Source organism: Oculina patagonica, chromosome 13 (assembly GCF_052425735.1).
Source record: "Oculina patagonica isolate OP01 chromosome 13, crgOcupat, whole genome shotgun sequence".
Taxonomy (NCBI): domain Eukaryota; kingdom Metazoa; phylum Cnidaria; class Anthozoa; order Scleractinia; family Oculinidae; genus Oculina; species Oculina patagonica.
The window spans coordinates 16747314-16767242 of NC_135770.1; the positions used below are offsets into that span (position 1 = coordinate 16747314).

Sequence of the window (19929 nt, forward strand, 5' to 3'; positions counted from 1 at the left end):
CCACGAGATGATACCAGACTTCTCCCCGTCAGTTTTAATTGACTGGAGCCTGGTTATGATAAACTCGCAAAGAAAAACGTAGAAAGCAAAATGGCGGCCACGTCAGTTCCTCTTTATTCGCCGTCTTCACAGCCTATTTTGGAAAATATGGAAGGTGATCCTCAGGTGGATGAATTTTCATTTGGTCCTCCAATGAGTCAAGATTCGTCCATGTACTCTGGATCTATTGAAGCGCAGGAGGAATTCATGGAAAGCGACAGAAAAGATGACTCGAATGGAAGCCCTCGCTACAGATTTCCGTTCTATTCACAAATTTTCAACAAGAAAAACTACGATTGGCTACTCGAGGTGGATGAAACTGGCGACGATGAAGACTTTAAAAAGCCACTGCTGTAAGTATATTCTGTAAACCGTTAGTCTTTTGACTAGAAATAAAAGACTTTCAATTGAATTGATTTCAATTAATTAATGTTTACTTTACATGTAAGCTTATTTATTTCAATTCACGGCAATAAAAATATGTAAGAAAGCAATCAATTCAATCCACTGCTATCCACTTCAATCTATTCAATCTACAGCAAAGATGGTAATGATTAAAAGTAGCATGAAAAGTGGTTGTAACAAGTACAATACATACATGTAGACTATAACTGATACAGAATGTTCAGCTTGGTGAATTAAATCATGAGGACATTTTTTGCTGGTAGAGACACATGCATGTTCAGCAAAAATATTCAGTTATTTTGTGTTTTACTTTTCTAGTGAGGAACTTGATATTGACTTACAAGATATCTACTACAAAGTTCGCTGTGTGGTTTTCCCCCTTCCATCCCTTGGATTCAAAAGAGATGTTTTACGTGACAGCCCTGATTTCTGGGGTCCTTTGCTTGTGGTGCTGTTGTATGCAATGCTGGCATTGTTTGGACAGTTTAAGGTCAGTTTTGCCAAATCTCCAGTCTAATACTATTATTTTTTTCTAAAAGTCATCAGCATCTAATTTCTCGTCACATTTGCACTATCAATACATTAAAAAGCAGACAGATGATGAGAATAAAGAAATTGATCACCTAGGGTTATTTTCTTGATTAAGGTGGCCCGAACCTATTTATTTACGTGATGGTTGCATTTTTGAATCGCGCTTTTTGGCAGGAAAGATTTCACCGATTTCTTCGAATTTTTGCGTCCTAAATGAAAAATGTTCGAATTTTATGGAAAATGGCATAATTTCGATTTTCAGTCAGAATAAAATCTTTTGAGATTTGAACATATTTTCAAAATCTAGTTTTTACCAAAAATGTCCATAAATTTAAAACCCGACGACAGATTTCTCCTAAACTTTAGCAAATATGCCTCAGAGCTCTCAAGTTTTGTATCAGGAAGTTTCATGACAATCCTGACCATGCAACTCGCTGCACAAAATGCTGGTCAAATTTTATCTCAAAATGCTTCGCTAATGCATTCATGTCAACTGACGCTCAAATAGCGGAACAGTGCAGCCGGCCTACCTGTCATTTGCAAGGATAATGATCACCAAAACCTTATCAAAAAGAAAGTGAGGAATCAGAAACCTACAGCAAACACAAGCACCGCAACAAGAAGAACAATTTTATGACGCTTGCAAGGTAAACTCAGATAATTTATATTCAGCTCCCCTATCTTGTATTCGTTCCTTTATTTTCGAAAAAAATCTTAGCATGGCAAAAAACAACATCTACGAAAAACCCTTACCAGTTTTCATCACAGTGGGTTCCTATTCTGGGGAGAAATAAAGCTGCCAAGTTCAGTACTACTAACTATCCGCTTTTCGACTGCATCGAGAACCTTTGTGCTCAATAATAAATTCATGATAGCTGATTTTGTTTTCGAATTCCTCACGGGCAGTTTGCCACTTGGGCATAGCGAGTGTTCAAATATGAAAATGGTTTTCTTATTAAAATGATGTTTTAATGTTTCCCGAGAGTTTTTATCCCCAAGTGGCAAACTGGCCGTAAGGAATGCGAAAACAAAGTCAGCTACCTTGAATATATTAAAATCGTGCTTCTTGTTGCGCTGTCTGTATTTGCCGTAGGTTTCTGATTACTCACCTTCTTTTTGATAACGTTTTAGGGATCATTATCCTTGGGGATGACTGACAGTTTGGTTTCGCTGTTCCGCTATTTGAGCGTCAGTTGACATGAATGCATTAGCGTAGCATTTTTAGATAAAATTTTACCAGTATTTTGTGCAGCGAATTGCATGGTCAGGATTGTCATGGAACTTCCTGATACAAAACTTGAGAGCTCTGAGGCTTATTTGCTAAAGTTTAGGAGAAATCTGTTGTCGGGTTTTAAATTTATGGACATTTTTGCAAAAACTAGATTTTAAAAATATGTTCAAATCTCAAAAGCTTTTATTCCGACTAAAAATCGAATGCCATTTTCCGCAAATTCGAACATTTTTCATTCAGGACACAAAAATTCGATTATGACACGAAATCTTTTATTGGCTTTTTCTTTCGTTGCTATGCTTAAATAAAGGATTGATGGTTAAAATTTGTCCAAAAAAAATTTTTTCCGTCATTTTTTGCCTCCGAAATGTCGCTCTCTCAGCCATCTTAAAAATTCATCAAACAAGTAGACGTCACAAAGGTGACATGATGTATCTTTTGTCATAGCTGCACGCAGCCAAAACATACGTCATGTCACCTTTGTGACGTCTACTTGTTTGATGAATTTTCAAGATGGCTGAGAGAGCGACATTTCGGAGGCAAAAAATGATGGAAAAAATTTTTTGGACAAATTTTAACTATGAATCCTTATCTAAGCATATCAACGAAAGAAAAAAGCCAATAAAAGATTTTGTGTCACATACACTTTAAGAAATTGGGATTCTACTGTAATTACATGTCAGTTACATGTATTGTGCTTACTCAAGTCAAGCATGATAAAAAATGTGAATGTTCTGTTAACAGGTTGTTTCATGGATCATAACAATATGGCTGCTGGGTTCTCTTATTATCTTCCTGCTGGCTCGAGTACTCGGAGGAGAAGTAAGTTATTCTGATTGTTGGCAAAGAACATGCGTCACTGATTGGACTGACCAAAGTGTCCATACTTTACACGTCACAGATTTTACATCATTTCAAGTGGCTGTATCGACTGTAGAAAGCGTATAATTACCGGTATTATTTTCATGCCACAACATATCAAAACTTGATTTCTGTTTAAATCATCAAAGCAAAGCAATAGGAAAGTGTGAAAGGAAAAGGCTGTGGGGAAAAAAAGGAGAAAAACTGTAGAATTTGTAGCATATGGAGTCTACACGATAAAGATCATTTATTGAAATGAAACATTATTCACAATGTTTGTTGCAGGTAAACTACTCTCAGTGCCTGGGTGTGATTGGTTACTCACTTATTCCACTGGTCCTGACTGCTGCTGCTTTACCATTGGTTCATTATTTTCCCATGATTAGCTTCGCTGTCAAGGTAATGTTACTAGCGATAACATAGGACTGTAAAGAAGTAACGTTTACCAAAGATGTCAAAGATTGTGCTTAAAGAATACATGCATACCTTCAAGTTTTGTGGTTGCATCCTCATGTTTGAATTGACCTAGCTCAGTTATTATATGAATCCCTTTACTTTGCTTTCTGTTGAAACAAAGACCATGAATTGCCCCATACATGGCTTTTCTATGCAAAGGAAACAAGCTGTATCCAAGTAAGGGAACCATGCAAGAAATAAGTGCTGTACAAATAATCAGCTAAGAGGGTATTAAACCCAAGGCATGGTGGTTTATTATTATAAGCATGCTGGACTCTAGATCATGACATCCAGGTTTCAACAATTTACAGGTGCCAGTGTGTTGTGTGTTTTTTTTTTTGGCAAACTTATTTTTCCTAGTAAGTGACAATCCCTCTTTCAATCCAGGAGAATGAATGGGTACTGGCAAATTATAGGAGAGTTATAGGAGAAGAAAAAAAGGTGCATGGGGGGAGGGGGGAGCCTTCAAATGGGCTAGCATTCCATCTAGAGGAACCATTTGATTCCACCAATCTTGTGGTTTGGGTCAGACTTAAATGTGTTTACGCTTTCTTGATTTTCTTTGTAGTTGTTTGGTGTGGTGTGGGCGTCATACAGTGCCGGATCTCTTCTCATCCAAGATGAACTCAAGAACAAAAGACTGTTACTCATGTATCCAATCCTACTCCTCTACATTTACTTCTTCTCTCTGTACACTGGAGCATGAGACAATTCAGGAATTCAGTTAACTGCAATATAATGATTGATTAATCAAAGAACTGACAAAGCTAGTATACTTGTATGTAGTGTTATTTGGTAAATGGGAGATTATTAAATGGGCCTCTATCTATCAATCCACTAGGAAACAAAGATTAGGAAGAGTAAACTTGAAGGAAAACTATTTTTTGATAGATTTGGTGGTAGTCACTTGGTAGGCATTGTAAATTGGGAACGCAAGTCTTAGTGAGGTTAGGTTTATGGGTAATGTGTTTATACAGGTTGTCTGGATTGGTAACTCAAATAAACAAGGTACAGCTGTACGCTTTCAAAGTCAAAAGTACAAAGATGTTTGTTTGTAAAAATGAAAGGACCCCAGTCAGCCTCCGCCATTTTTCAATGGCATCGAAATAATGAAAATTGTATGTTTAAAAGAAATCTTAATACATTGCTGTAAGTTGTGTAATTGGAAGTCTGATTAATTACCTTTTGCAGTTTGACAGTGAACTCTATCGTTTAATCACGCTCCAGGAAATATATAATACAGAAATTCTCGCATGTAAACAAAAACAAGGGTGTGGCTTACTAGGGCCCTTTAAGTGTATGTTACTAAGCGAAAAGTCAAAATTTTGTAGGACTTGTTTATGCAATCCTTGTGTTTTGTCTTATTTTTACTGAACTCTTTTGTTTAATACAGTTTTTCATTATAGACAACCTGTTAATTTTAATACTTCAAATTATTTTAAATGCACTCTTTTTATCTCAGTGCGACCGTACTATAGCCGGTTAGACGTCTTGCGTGTATTTAAGCGTTTAAAACAATTTCTAACCAATATAGGGTTATGCTATTCTTGTTTTTGGCTAGAGGCAAACAAACTAGAACCAAGCGTAAATTGCCTTTCGCTATTTTCCGGTGGCTAAAACGGGAGGTGGGGAGGGTGAAGGGGGTTGCTGTGCGACTGCGCTTGCCACCCAAGTACTCATGGGATAGCATTCTGATGCTCCTTTTTTTCCATCAGTGGCATGCTGTTTATGTTATTCAACTTTCCTGGACTTAACACCGGTTGCGTTTTCCTTTGCGTTCTGACCGTTTTATCGCGGGAGTGGTATTAGCCAGATGTAATTACGTTGGTTTCAGAAACCCGCTCTTGTAAGAGTCGACCATTTAGGTCACTGTTATTAGTTACTTTTCATAGCCAGTGAGTAAAGACACACTGAAGACAGTTCAAAAAGATAGAGCAGGATGAGTTGTAGAACAAACAAATTAACTTATTTGTCGAATTGTACATACCATTAATGGGAATAAAAATGATATAATTGTGTTGGGTGGTGCGTCTCTGTTTGTTGTTACTGATATTTTACATTTTTTGTTCCACACTGTTTGCCGGCCAACCTTTTCTGGAAGAATAAAAAAGGAAAAGGAACGACACTTCACTGTCACATGATGGTGAATTAGGGAGCTTTAGCAAACCACGACGGCAACATGAACGAGAACGTCACCAAACAAAAGGTTTACTGATGAGCAGAATAAAAGCCCTGCACGTGCGTTTTATTTCTCGGCCGTTCTCCACAAAACAACAACGTCAAATAACCAACTGTTCTGCGTATTTTAAAGAATGTGAACGACGTCGGCTAAATTTTCGATTTTCTTTTTGATGATGAACGCTTTCTGACATATTTAGCTCCAGCTTGTTCCTAAACCAATAGATACACTGAATACATTTGGATAACAGCGAGATTTTCAAGTAAAATATAAATTCATCTTGCACCAGGGGTTGTCCTCGGCGTCGCCGTCGTTATTGCTAAAGCTCCCTATTACAAAGGGAAAAAAAAAACTTGTGCGTTTCTAGTATAAAAACGTCCGATTACGTGGACCCAGGGCATTAGCGGAACTGGGATTTCCATTAAAATTCCCTTCACCATAGACGATGGTTTAACACGAACAGAGGAAAATGCCAAGGTCAAAACAACAAACGCGAAGACGTAAAGGACAAAAATAATACTAAAATTCACTGAATCATTGAGTGCTGACTTAAATAAATAGGGTGCTGTACTTTATATTTCTCTGTTTTTGAACTGAATGCGAATTAAAGTGCTATCAGATTCGGTTTTGTCGAAGCAGCCTTCAAGAAGACAGGCAAGCCGACAAGTGCATATGCGTAGAGAGTTCCTGCATACGTGATAAAAACTATACGGAAAACAGAAGAAAGATCAAACTTTCACAATTTCATTCTTCCCTTGGATTGATATTCCATTCCGAAAAGTCTGCTTGTGATGTGACGCGTGGTTTCACAAATGAAGTTTCCAAATTAACGAACCTCTGTCGGATGCATGGAAGACTGTTCACAGCCCTGAACGCGGTCACTACGCGGGTGCGCTCGCTTCGTTCGGCTGTTTCTTTCACGGTTCGCGTTCTTTTGCGTTGAAAATGGAGGGGTCTGTGAGCAGTCTACTGTTAGAGTAGAAACAATCACGGACAGTCATAAAAGGTGTATGCCATGTTCATTCGACATCAGTCTCTGTCACCTAACTAAATCCTTCCAATGGAACGGTTCATCGTAATGCAGGCACTTCTCGCCCCCAGGGAAAATCTGAAAGAGTTGGTCAGATTTTTATAGCGTAATTTAATTCACTGCACGAAACGGCGCGGCCTTGCATCTCTCGCTATCATTTGCATATATCTAGTGAGAAATATTAACTGATTTGCAAATCACACTAACTTAAACTAGCATTTTATTGTCACGATTTATAGTACAAAGTAATTTGCTCACTCTGAAACACAACACTTTATATTAATATTACCATAACATTACATTCAGTGTAAGACTGCCTTGCTGGACATCGTAGTTGTACATAAAAAAATCCACCCGATACCTACATTAGGGGATTTATTTTTATTATTAGTTTTGGCGAAAGATCCACAAACTAACGTATTAAAAACAAAAGTTTTAAGCCGTTATTTTGTGAACTTGTCATAGGTCAATTGGGTCCTACCCACAAGTCACGAAAAAACTTGAACACGTAATCACGTACACTGGTGACACGTTCGGTGAAATCTTTTTTTTTAAAACGTTTAGAAGGACTGATATTTTCTGGATGGGGTTGACTCAATGGGAGTCCAGAACGGGGCGTGTATTTGAAATAAGTTGCAGACATGTTAAATAAAAAAAATACACTCTTTTTTTTGTATAAGAATATATTTTACAAGAATATCAAGGCTGAAATTTGCGAAATTATAGGAATATTTTAAGAATAAACCCGAGGCTGACATTTTGAAAAAAATAACTTTTTGTGTGTTAAAAATTTGTAAATACAATACAATTATTTGCTTTCAACTAAACCGTATAAAATTCTTACTTTCTGTAAGTGGCAAAACTAGCCAAAACAACAACGACGACAACAAAAGCAGCACAAGCCATATGTTTGATGCTGTTTCTGTAAGAAGTTATACACCAAGCACTTGCATTTCATACCCAAATATACATTCTAAAATGGAAATGTCATATGCGCTATAATCTAAGAATATTCACAGGAATATTTTTAGCCTAAACATGAAATCGGCAGAAAAATACGAATATTCAGCCTGGGCCGGAAAAAGAATATTCTTATAAATAACTAAGAGTGTATATATTTCAAGAAATACAAAACAAAATTCAGTGGTAACGTTTGGCGAATCCAGTAGGAGAAAATTTGAATTTAGGAACCGAGCACAAATCATGTAACTCTCGGAATGCAAATAAACACGTAAATCCGTAAAAGAAAGTTTGCGGTTTTCATTTTCTTTTTTTGGCATAAAAACAATCCACAAAAATGTCATCAGCACTCATTCTCTTCTGAAAACGCCCTTATCAACTTGTGCTCACCACGGCTAGTAAACGTGATAAAACGAACTCACGTTATGACCTTTGTGACTTTCCTGCGGTTGCAACAAACCGAAGTCGAATCCTGTTGTTGAATCCGGCGATAGTGAGAGGGCGGGGGGAACAAATTAAGTTTGGACCTAACTAGGATCAAGGCAAAGACTATTTGTTCAATGTGACGACGTAGAAATTAGAATTGATGACCAAATTATCGAGAGAGTTGATCATACCAAATCTTTGGGTCTTACCATTGATGCTCATCTCTCTTGGTGTAAACACGTTGAAGAGATTTGCAAAAAAGTTTCCTCGGCTATAGGCGCCCTTAAACGAGTGCGCCCCTTTATATATCGAAAGGAACTGCAATTCAAATTTATAACGCTTTAATTATGCCACATTTCGATTATTGCAGCCCCGTTTGGGACTGTATGAGTGGTTACTTGAGTGGCAAGCTCCAAAAATTACAGAACCGTGCAGCCAGAGTTATAACAAAATCACCTTTTGATACGAGTTCAAACCACCTCCTTTCCACACTCGACTGGGAGAGGCTATTTTCTCGAAGAAAGAAACAGAAAGCCTTAATAATGTATAAAACCATGAATGGACTTACCCCAGATTACCTACAAAACCTTTTCTCTCAGCGTCACTCTGTTTATAACTTGAGAGACTCTGAGGGAAAGCTGACGCTACCCAAACCAAATACCAACTATTTAAAACGAAGCCGTGAGTTTTCTTACAGCGGCGCTATGCTCTGGAATAACATGCCAAAATGTCTTAAAAATGCCGCATCAGTTAATAATTTTAAGAAAATTATCAAGAAGGTAGCTGACGTATCGGATTCCCACACGGCAATCATGTAAAGCAGTTTTAGTTTTAGTTTCTTTAATACTTGAGCTTATTGTAACTGATGGTTTCCCGTGTTTATTAAAATGAAGTTTTTACATTACATTACAACATAAACAACAATAACAACTTTATTCGCACCCTTAATTTAAAAAAATAACATTCTCATGTAAAAAGGGGGACTAAAGTCTTGCCTGGCTAAGTTTGCAACGTGCTCAAGATTGCCAAAAATTGACCTCGTTTGCCAAGTCAACAAAATTAAAGCGCTTACAGGTCAGCATGAACAAACGTTTTGTGTTTATATTAATAGAGAGATTAAGCTTGACGTTATACGGCAAACGGCAAACGCGAGATGGCCTTTCAGTTTGTTGCCTTCTTATCGAATTCTTAAATCAATCCTTCATGAAAATAGGGGAAAATGCCACATTCACGACAAACACGAAACTACTCATTTCCGCGCACGAAAGCAAAACAGCAAACGGGAGAAGTTAGATTTTTGCCCTTTGCGGGAAAAATAAACGCCATGCTTAATGTATCTAATATACACCCGGTGTACTTTTTAAAAACTCTTTAGTTTTTAGTGTGCTGGGCAATTGACTTGTACTTTAGTTCAGAGAAATTGTAATTGTAATGATCATTATAATAATATTTTACATTTTTATTTATTTTAGTGACCTGCCAGTGCAAGGCAGTTTGTGATGTCACGTTACCCACATCTTTAGTAGGTGATATTTATATACAGCAAATTACGGAAGCAGGGTTAATCCCACTAAGGGAAGGGGGGCGGTAGTCTTAATGAACAGGTCAGTTGAGGTTATTTAGAGAAAAAAGAAAAGAAAGAAAGTCGCACGAGACCTAAAGTCTGTGGAATTACTTAACAAATCTTCATTCAGATTATCGATCATAAGTTGCTATTAGGCTATGGACAGTATGGAGAAGAAAGAAATAGAGAAGAAAAACCCTGCCCGGGAAAAAAGCACCTTTCTTTGTCCGTCACGTTTCCCCAGGGAGTTCAACACAAAGGTGAAAGGAGGATCTGGTTATTTTCTGCTTACTTGATACAAAGGGTCGTGTTGGTACTTGTTCGACTCCTACGTAACAAAATAAAAGTGTAACAAAAATACAAAAGAGATCCCTGTAAATTCACAATGACGTTTTACTGGCCACAAAACAACAGTTAATTATGACAATTATCCTTCGCGTGTGGTATACTTGTATCATAAACTATATTTTACATACAATTTTATTTTAGAATACTTTATAAAAGTAACGATTATTTACAACGCGTATCAACTCGGTAACAGAGTCTCAGCGAGTTTTAGACCGTCCGAACGTGACGGATGTGGAAATCCGAGAATAGATATCTGTTCGCGCAGAACAAAGAGCTTCATTGTATTCGCCTGGTGTTGACATGGATTAAACGTCCACGTGTGAAATGATATTCGCACGATCTTGCGTCACTGGGCAACAAGCTATGGGTGGGAGGTTCTTTCTATAAGAACGCTGGATCAGTTACGTTTTATAAATTTTGTACCATTTGACGACAGGGCCTATGCATGACAATGGTCGGATCCGAGTTAATGGCACAAAAGTCCACAACAGAGTCGTTCTACGAGGAGGTGATTTCAAAGGGACAATACCTGGCTAAAAGCGATCTTAACTGCAATATAGAACTCGACAAAAGTTATGTTACCGCTTTGCGAGAAAAGCAAGTAAAATCGCGCACAATGCCAAGTGGACTTAGCGGCGATCATGGAGAAGCGATGGAAGACTCCGAAAACATTTACGAGATTATACCGGGAGATTGTGGGCCCCAAAACATTGAACATTGCCCAGTTGTTCGTTCGTTTAGCTTGGGAAGCTCGTACAAGAGTAAAGGAAGCCTCAGAAAAAAGACAGAAGAGCTGAAGAACACTCCAAACGAAACAAATTCTGCGCCGCCATCTCCGCTAGCGTCGCATTCTGCGCCAGATCTGAACTCCACGCAATATGCTGAAATCATCCACACTAACAAAGTTTCAGACTTTGTTCCATCGAGACCTACACGGGAGTCGGAAAATCCCATTCTCAGGCAGGACTTTTCAGGCAATCTCTCCTTTTTGCCAAACTTACGAAATTTGCGCAAGCACCTCACTGAAGTGTCCCAAGATCGTTACCTCGAGCAACGCAGCGCAAAAACAACCCCGTCTACAACACCGGAATGCCAACGAAAACCCAGCGAAACATGTCAACGTTTATCGAAAAGTGTTTCGCCAAAACATTCACCGAAGCAGTCCCCGCGTTCGAGGGAATCGCCAGGACCGGTCTACGTGAATATGGAGTTTCCATTTCTGGACGACGACAAAAGTTCGCGACGGAGCTCTGCAAGCAGTATTAGTACCCACGAGCGGCAGAGCTTGAGTAGCACAGAGGATGCAAATAGAGATATGGACGAGTCTCCTTACGAAAATATGAAGAGCTTGATTGCGCAGGATTCTGGAAGACCCAGAGAAGGTAGCGCGCCAGTGGATATCGTGTACAGCGATTTGCATTTTCACGAGTCGCGTCGATCCCGAGAGTCGAAACTCAAACTCGAGAAGACTGTGTCGACTCCCGCTGGTCATACGCCCGAAAAATATAGCGTTGAGCACAGATCTCGCTCATTACCGGGTCAATCAAGCCCGAAATTTCCACCGCGTAACAACTTATTAAACGATCCAAGACCTAAGAGCAAGAGCCTTGGAAAGCTAAGTGGTGGCGCGCTTGGATTCTATGTGGCGCGTTTTGTCAAGAGGACCACTGTCCAAAGGTCGAATGCTAAGACTCTACAAGCAACTATTCATGACATTGTCTCAAAGACTAAAGTGGAAGACTGTTCTTCGGTTAATGTAGAAGTTACGTCGGACATGATGCGAATTAGCACAAATTGCTCGCCTTGGGAAGTCATCGCGAGTTTTGATGTGGAAAACATTGGTTGTATTGATCTGTTTGAGCAAGACCATACTACCCTGGGTGTTATTGTGTGTGCTCCGGAAGTCGATGCCGAGTGTTATGTGATTCGCTGTCCAGACGCTGAGCTTATTTGCAATGCTGTGAAAAACGCTTTTAACTCTTCTAACCAAAAGGTAAGCGCAATCGAAATATTCGAGCTCTTAAGTATGATATTTTTAATTTAATTCAATCTTACAAATTTAATCGTGTTTGTTCGAATTAAGCCGGTGTTGAGGCGAGTAAATGTTTATTTAAACCATTCGCCGGTTCGTTTGTTTACCTTTAGTAAAGAAAAAAAAATAACACCGTAATAAACAGTTTGAGATTGTTGTTGCCAAAGTCAAGAGAAGCAGAAAAAATTAATCAAATATATTAAAAAATTCGAGCTAGGTAAGATCTAGATTCTATATAAAGTTTTCTTTTAATTCTCCGCAGAAAAATTCATTCTGTTTTGATTGGCGGTCAAATGCAGCCAAGATATTTCCGGTTGCGGTTAAAGCTATTCTACTTAGCAAATTTTTTCAGGTTAAGTTACAAGGGAAAAAACTAAAACAAGGCAAATCTACATGTTTTAAAAGGAGAAATGTTCTTATTTTGAGAAAAGAAGATCTTGGGAGTAAACAAAACGATTTTTGAGAGATCGTTAAAAGACGCGCCAATTTTTTCCCGCGAAGACAAGACTTCCATGCCAAATCGCACAAGTCGTTTGTTTTGAAATATGACCCACTGAAAACTTTTCAGCCAAACAACACGCAGCGAAAAAACTTTTTTTTATCATAACTGAATCGAATGGAATTGATCCAGAGGCAGTTAAACAGTTATCCACATTAGGAAGTTTCATTTTATTTTGTATCCGTGATAATAACTTGTAAACATTCAGTGTTTTGCACTGACAATTGGCTACTCCTCTAGACCTCTACTAGCTTGTTTTGTCCCTACTTGAACAAATACGCTTTCGTTGTCACTTGGTTTCCTTTGTGAAAATTCACGCTATTTTTAAAAGGATAGTGTCACGAGAAGTCTTAAGTATTTTGTGTAAACTATGCTGAAACAAGTGTTGCTATTTTGAACTAAATTGAATACATATTAGTGTTCCTTAAAAGTGAAGTACACAGAACATGGGTGAACCAGAACCAATCTAGATTTGTGAGTTTTAGGCTGGAATAAGAAGAGAAGAAGCGAAACATTTTTTGAGAATTTATAATATACGGTACTCTTCGACTGACCTCAGAACGTTTTTTCCCGCAGTATTTGGTTTAAAAGAGCCCTTATGGCGTCAGTATAGTTTTGAAGAGGTCTCTGGTACATTTCATTTCTTCATTTTCCTTTTCAGACTTTCAAAGTTCCAGTCTCCACTCCAATGGGACCAGAGAGCTGGCTTGGAGAAGATGACGTCACTACATTCAGTGGCATCTCATATCTTGGCGCACTCAAGGTGAAAAAGTCTTATCTACTCATCAACGAGAGTATAACTTCACTCCTGGACAAGGCGCACCCCAAAGAATTCAAAAACATTTTTCTTGAAGTGCATCCCGAACAAATTCGCATTATAGACGCTCGAGATAACAAAATTCTCCACCAACATGCGATTCCATGGATCTTGTTGCTCGGAGTTTACGAAGACGACGCTCGGCTCTTCGGCTACATTGTATCGGAAGCACGACAAGGGGAAAAGACCCGGATGTATTGTCACGCATTCCGTTGCAGCCGAATCACGTCGTCAGTCGCTGCAACTGAAGCTATCCGGCTTGGTTGCCAGGCAACGTATTCTGACCGCAGGGACTCAGTTCGATCTGCAAGGCGGATCTCGTTTGTTTCAAATGGCTCCAACTGCAGTGGTTCCCAGGAAAGCTCGTCCTCTCCTCCTCCAGAGCATTTTGGTTCTGTGGTATGTATAACCGTTACTTTGCAGTTCTATAAAATTGAATACGCCTAGCAACATAATAAAGCCTTGGTTTCCATAAATCTTCGCTTCTGTAGGGAGAAATGAAAATCTAAACCTATCATTTGGATGTTTTTAAGCCGACTGTCACGTAAGGTTTATGTTCAGTTACATTGCATCTGATTATGACTTGTCACCAGTCATCTCTTATGAAAGCGCGAGGAAAGAATTTGGACAAGTTGGTGTCCGATTGGCTCAGAAAAAGGCTCGATTTTGGTCTTTTGAAGTTGGTAGCTGTTTTATTCTTATAACTCTTGGGATCACGCTCAAAACGTTAGCAGCTAAATTTTACCAAGACGGTCTTGGTAAGTAACACAACATCAGCAAAACATGACACGAGACTGCATAATATACAGATAAGAAGTGTTGCATTTTTAAGATTCCCTTCTATTCTGTTGCAGGTTGAAGAGCATGAAAAGAGGCTAGATTCCAAGCAAGAGAAGCCTAAACCCAAAGAGAAAGAGACAAGTAAAGGCAGCATGAAGCTTAAACGTTTTGCGTCCATGCCACATTTAATTCGAACCACTTCCAAGAAAGACAAAGAACACAAAATAGAACAGGATTCACTAAAGCACACAGGCAACATAAGAACAGCTTCTGTCAGCTCTGCGGGTACGGACGATGTTTTTGACAACTCGTGGGAAATAGTTCCAGAAGAGAAGGAATACGTCTTTGATGTGACTTATCTCTGTTCTACTGTAGTCAATCCACCACTGAGGCCAAAACATTTGCGCGAATGCGTAAAACAATACCAAAAGCAACAAGCTAAATCGGTGAAAAAATTCGGCAAAGAACAGCCGTCTAGCGAAGTGAAATTGTCTGTTTCTATAGACGGGGTTAAAATGACGAACTCGCAAGCCCACAAGGGAGAACAGGGAATGTTTTTCCCGTTCAGCTCAGTAAGCAATGCGATGGCTCATCCAGAAAGCCCAGAATACTTTGCGTTCGCCACCATTGTGACAGGGGACTCCAAACACAAATGCCACTTATTTTGGCAAACGCAAGTTCCAGCTACAGATCTGATCGAGAGCTTTCAAGCATTCATGTAAAAACAGCGATAACGGGATAACTCTCGTTATAAAGGGTACCCAGATATTGTTGTATGCTTATAAAAGCGGTAGCTTGCTATATATAGTGCATAGGTAGAGTCGCAAGTCCACATGATCCAATCCAACCAGATGCATTTTGTCGTTGTCGACCATAGACCGATGTCCGTAAAACGGGCTGAAGTTTTACAAATTTAAAAATCCGATCAGAAATTCTTAACGAATCGCAAAAAGAATAGGCTGGTTTCTATTTAATTGCGGGCGATCACAAGAACGCAAGGAATATTACAAAATGATTTGGTGAGGGGACTACCTAAGGAGTACGAAAAATGACTCCAAAAGATTTTCTGCTTTACATTTGATTGTATGACCAAAAGTAAGAATCATCAACCATCATATAATAGTAACTAATCATCCTATTTTCCCATAACGTGTTCTCTGTAACACTTGTGGGGTTTTAACCAGTCGTAAACACATATCAAATGTATATCTTAATGAACTAATAATTTAATGAAAATTCTTGCTAAAGACAACTGCTTTATATAAGATATTTCTCGCAGGATGTAATTTGTGCTGTAAATAAAGAATTTCGGATAATTTATTTGAGCTTTAAAATTAAAAATAAGCGAAGCAAGATGTAGTTACATTAAAGTAAATTCTTACGATATGCAAATATATATTTCTTGCCTGCGAAAAAAATATTCATGTAATTTTACCGTGGTGTAATCACCAGTAGATCAATGGAAAATGTATTTATAATTATGTTATCCGTGAGAGAACGACATGATTCATAATACAATCATGGAAAATGTGATACCACAACGACACCGTAGGTGATTCTAGAACTGTCAAATAAAGACGGTTTCATTTAGAAAGTTGTTTACTTTTGTTTACAGTTCTTGTCAAACTGAAAACGACGGTAAAATTCCTAAAATCCCCCCCCCGCCACTGATAAAAAGACCTCCAAATCTCAGACGCAAAAATCCTTCCGAAAAGATAAGCTCATAGGCTTATATTTAACAATTATTCGCCGAAGGCGAAGTGAATCTTCGTCTTGGGGAATATTCGCCGTGATTCACTGAGCCTGAGGCGAATAATTGTTTTAGTCTTATTTTCAGAGGTGAATATCAAGAACTATAAAATAAAGAACTAAAACACGGAAACAACAAGCAGAAGTGCGCGCTTGAATACGTGTAAACAAGTTTAATTCATCGATTGTAAATCAGAAATTACACTAAAGTTTAAGCTTTAAAACGAAACAAAACAAACACTACGAAAAAGACAGATATCTAGTAGGCCTTTGTTTAATCGTTGGCGACTTCTGAGCAATTGTATAAATCCTCTTGAAAGAACTTGAGTAGTTCTGATCTGAAGAGAACAGTCATTTTTGGTCAATTGATCTGTGGCCGCGTGCGATCTCCAAAACCATCGTCCTTAGCACCAATTCTAATGCCTTGAGAACCATCTCTTGAAAATATTTTCGGTTCAAAAGCCTTGGTAGCCAATTTTTAAAATTCCAACTGTTTTTGAATACCCCGGACTTGACGTGATTTCTTTCTTATATTTTATACCTCTTGAAATTAGACTGTTGTTTACGTTGTTAGAGATTGCTCAGAGAGACTGTAGGACTTGTTTTGGGGTTCATATCGTGATATTTTGAGAATTTTTACATCTCGATGGTATTCTTGTAGCCTGTGTACAGCCGTCCTCCTCAGGCTAGTCGTATTGTTGTGTGCATCGAACAAATTCAGCCACAGTAAACCGTCGAAAAAGAAATCAAAAGATTTTTTGAAATTAAATGTAAATCTCCATCCAAAAATACCCCCACCCCCACCCCCGTACATAATCCATGCCTGAAAATAAGCCCACCTGAAAGGGGCGTTGAATAATTACCGAAGTCAGGACATTTTCCATTTGATGACCCTACGTTGGGCACACGTTTGGGACTAACACGTCGCGAGAACAAGTCACCGAGCAAAGAAAAGTCTGGTGGAAGCTCGGGACTCCGCTTCTCGTCAACTTTAAGCCGATGGAAACTTCGAGCTCACAGGCTATATTGATTTCGTGACAAAATACGGTGTTTCATAGTCCGGTATTGTAAACAATGTCCGAAGCTGACAAGAACAATCATCCTATCACGATAGTGATGGTTTCCATTCTTTAATTTCACTTTGTAAGTTTGAGATGGAGCATTTGCTGATTAAATTTCAGATAGAAATGTGATATTCGTTTTGCCATTGTTATCCGTAGTTTTGCGTGATCAAAATTGGGAAATTCTTATACTGTGCTACTTAGTTACAAATAAGTTACGCAATCATCCGTGCTGTGTCATTGTCATTGAGCAATACTCCAGTCCCGTGTATAATCATGATAAGTTGACTAATCTTGATGTATAGAAGCAGCTCTCGTAAGCTTGCAATTCTACTGGTCCTCTAGTGTAGCAGTTGTTATTGTTTTGAGGAGCTAGAGGCATTGTTCCTGATCGTATTGTTCTATTGTTTTCTTGAAGGGCAGCAAGCCATTCATGTTATGAAATGCTGACCACGGATTACGGCCGATGCTAGAACTGATAATCTTGACCTTGAAGTTTACAATGCGACTCTTGAAAAATGTCAAGTACTATCATCTATGTCTTGACGATATGTTATCATATATAAAACAATAATTTTAAGAGTAACTGATAATAACTCTAAACCAAATGAACAACGTTTGATTTCTAATATAATCTTTAAAAAAACCTCCTAAGACCTCCAAACATCTTTAATTTGTAGAATTAAAGCTGCCACCACATTCAGTTTAAAAATTTTTTTGATGGAAAAAATGAACTTTTAATTGAAGGAAACCTCCTAAAACTGAAGCAGCATGGTTACGACTAAAGAAGATCAAAACGGATTACGAACGACACAATTAAAAAAAAAAATTGGCCATTTTTTTCTTTTTCTTTCTTTTACGGATACGCAGTCCGTGACAGCTCCACGCAAAACTGAAACTCCTGGTAAGTTGCACCTTTTGAACGAATCGTGCGTATCGGTACATAAACAACTGAATCAATAAAGCGTTAGTTTCTTCAGACAATGCGTAAAAAAGCAGTGAACTGACCCCTACGACAAGAAGAAGAGAGTGAGACCAAAATTATCTCAAGATTTTAACTGATCCAGGTCTACAAAAGATCCGACACTCTTCATTAGTTTGTCGTTGTAGACCCTATACTTGCTCTCCCTTGGTTTTGGTGTTCTAGGCACTTTTTCGTGAGGTTGGTGGCCCTGTAACCCCCGGGGGGGGGGGGCACTCCCCTATATGGCCTATACGGGGACGTGCCGCTGGATAGGGTATGGTTTTTGACTCCTCCGGTCCTGAACAGGGTATATAATTTCAAGCTCCTCTGTCCTAAACAGGGCCTGAAGCTGTCCTAGACAGGGTATGGCTGCAAGACTGTCGTCCATGTATTTACATTGTTTTCGCTTTCGCTTCAATAAAAAGCATTATTTTATTCGGTGGGATAGGTGTTTTTGCATTTCAAGGCTTCAAACATCGCGTATGGAACGCAATCACAATAAAGCGTAAATGATTGTTGATGTTGTCCTTTGCTAAATAGGGTCTTAGAATAGGGGGTGTTGTCCTACACAGGGTAGGCATTTTAAGTTTTTATTGTCCTAAACAGAGTCAGGGTTTCAAACCTCCAGCGGCACCCCTATACCTAAACTTAGGTCAAGTTCCCCCCCCCCTCCCCGGGGCTGTAACCGAAGCATGGACGTTTTTGAACAAAGGGCGATAACTTAAAGTTGAGGTAAATGTCTCTTAAACATTTTACACTAAGCAACGTAGTATGCAATATATGTTGTTGATTTGTTACGTCACAACTAGTTGTCACGAGAAAGTGTTGAGTCAGACTATAGGGATACTCAACAAGCGTTACACATTTCACAGCGACTGCTTCAGCGCGCTGCAACGATCTTTTGTCGGCCCATTGCAAAACTCGATCGCGACTGCTTCAGCGCGCTACAAGACCTACAACAATCTTTCGTCGACGCATTATAAAACGTCTGTTATATTGTGCCTCGACAGAAGGTAGCAAAGGAGGGAGGGGGTTGGGGGTCGTAATTCCGTTTCAGGCACAAATTTTTACCAAATTCACTTGGCACGTATTAGGTATAGGGGTATACTTGAAACAGCAGAATTCACGAATCACGTGTCTTTTCTGGTTATTTTCACGCGTCGTGGTCTAATTTTTGCCCTTTTCACGTGCCATGCATAGACCTTTTGCTACCCTCTCGACCTAGCCTGCGAGCAGGCTCTCTATTCGGGGGCAACGTGAATTGAACGCTTCGAGCGCCGAAAGCGCGATCCCGCGAGTGCCGAAGGCGCGAGTCGGCGAGCGAAGCGCGGAATCGCGCCTTCGGCGCTCGAGGAGTTCAATTCACGTTGCCCTCGAATAGAGAGCTTGTCGCAGGCTACCCTCGACCCTTTGCCTTGTGTCTTTAATTTCAGTGTACTAGGATACAACGTAGAAGGATCTAGCTAAAAGGTATACTGAACTATCATGAGGATGACTTCAAATCGTCAGAAGCCAAAAGACATATTAACACCGATGGAAAGCTAAAACGTTTGGTCTAGTTATAATTAGAAATCACTATGCCAATACCCTGAAGCAGTATTTTAGGGGTGTGATCGTGCACGAGGTTTTGATCTCGAATCGGAAAAGTTGGACAGACGTCTTCAAATTCTGTCATGGAAAAATCTCTCAAAACTTATGACAATTTACTCTCCCTTAGTTTTGGTGTCCTACGCACATTTTTTCGTGAGGTTTAATAGTGCCCCTTTAACCGAACAACGGACGTTTTTGAACAGAGGGCGATAGCTGTAAGTTGTTTCTCTTGTTCCTGGCATGCTGTCGCCACGCAAGTGAGTCAGAAAAATCGCATTTTAGCATTTAAAGTTGGACGACTTTCACGAAATATCGACAATATGCGCCAAAGAAGGACCTCAAAATTCAGTGACCGTAACTCACGTCGGGTCTGCCAAACCTTAGACCGGTGTGCGTGAACGTGCTAT

The 19929-nt window shown here is 39.1% G+C and overlaps 2 protein-coding genes across 2 annotated transcripts; both read left to right on the top strand.

Moving 5' to 3' along the window:
* Positions 1–20: 20 nt before the first annotated feature.
* Positions 21–5546, top strand: LOC144637212 (protein YIPF4-like). Its single transcript, XM_078496340.1, has 5 exons — positions 21–392; positions 763–934; positions 2951–3028; positions 3353–3466; positions 4092–5546. Exons 1-5 carry the CDS (start codon positions 91–93, stop codon positions 4227–4229), a joined length of 804 nt encoding a protein of 267 aa, XP_078352466.1. The 5' UTR covers positions 21–90; the 3' UTR covers positions 4230–5546.
* Positions 5547–10389: 4843 nt separating this feature from the next.
* LOC144634256 (uncharacterized) lies at positions 10390–15752 on the top strand. The gene is made up of 3 exons (XM_078493159.1): positions 10390–12023; positions 13223–13777; positions 14233–15752. Exons 1-3 carry the CDS (start codon positions 10476–10478, stop codon positions 14878–14880), a joined length of 2751 nt encoding a protein of 916 aa, XP_078349285.1. The 5' UTR covers positions 10390–10475; the 3' UTR covers positions 14881–15752.
* The last annotated feature ends 4177 nt before the right edge of the window (positions 15753–19929 follow it).

Bases quoted from the DNA above. Each gene is read 5' to 3' on its own strand.
- LOC144637212 (XM_078496340.1), top strand. From the start codon at position 91: ATGGCGGCCACGTCAGTTCCTCTTTATTCGCCGTCTTCACAGCCTATT. The intron at 935-2,950 runs GTCAGTTTTGCC...TTCTGTTAACAG, and splicing joins CATTGTTTGGACAGTTTAAG to GTTGTTTCATGGATCATAAC. The intron at 3,467-4,091 runs GTAATGTTACTA...TTTTCTTTGTAG, and splicing joins TGATTAGCTTCGCTGTCAAG to TTGTTTGGTGTGGTGTGGGC.
- LOC144634256 (XM_078493159.1), top strand. From the start codon at position 10,476: ATGACAATGGTCGGATCCGAGTTAATGGCACAAAAGTCCACAACAGAG. The intron at 12,024-13,222 runs GTAAGCGCAATC...TTTCCTTTTCAG, and splicing joins TTAACTCTTCTAACCAAAAG to ACTTTCAAAGTTCCAGTCTC. The intron at 13,778-14,232 runs GTATGTATAACC...ATTCTGTTGCAG, and splicing joins CAGAGCATTTTGGTTCTGTG to GTTGAAGAGCATGAAAAGAG.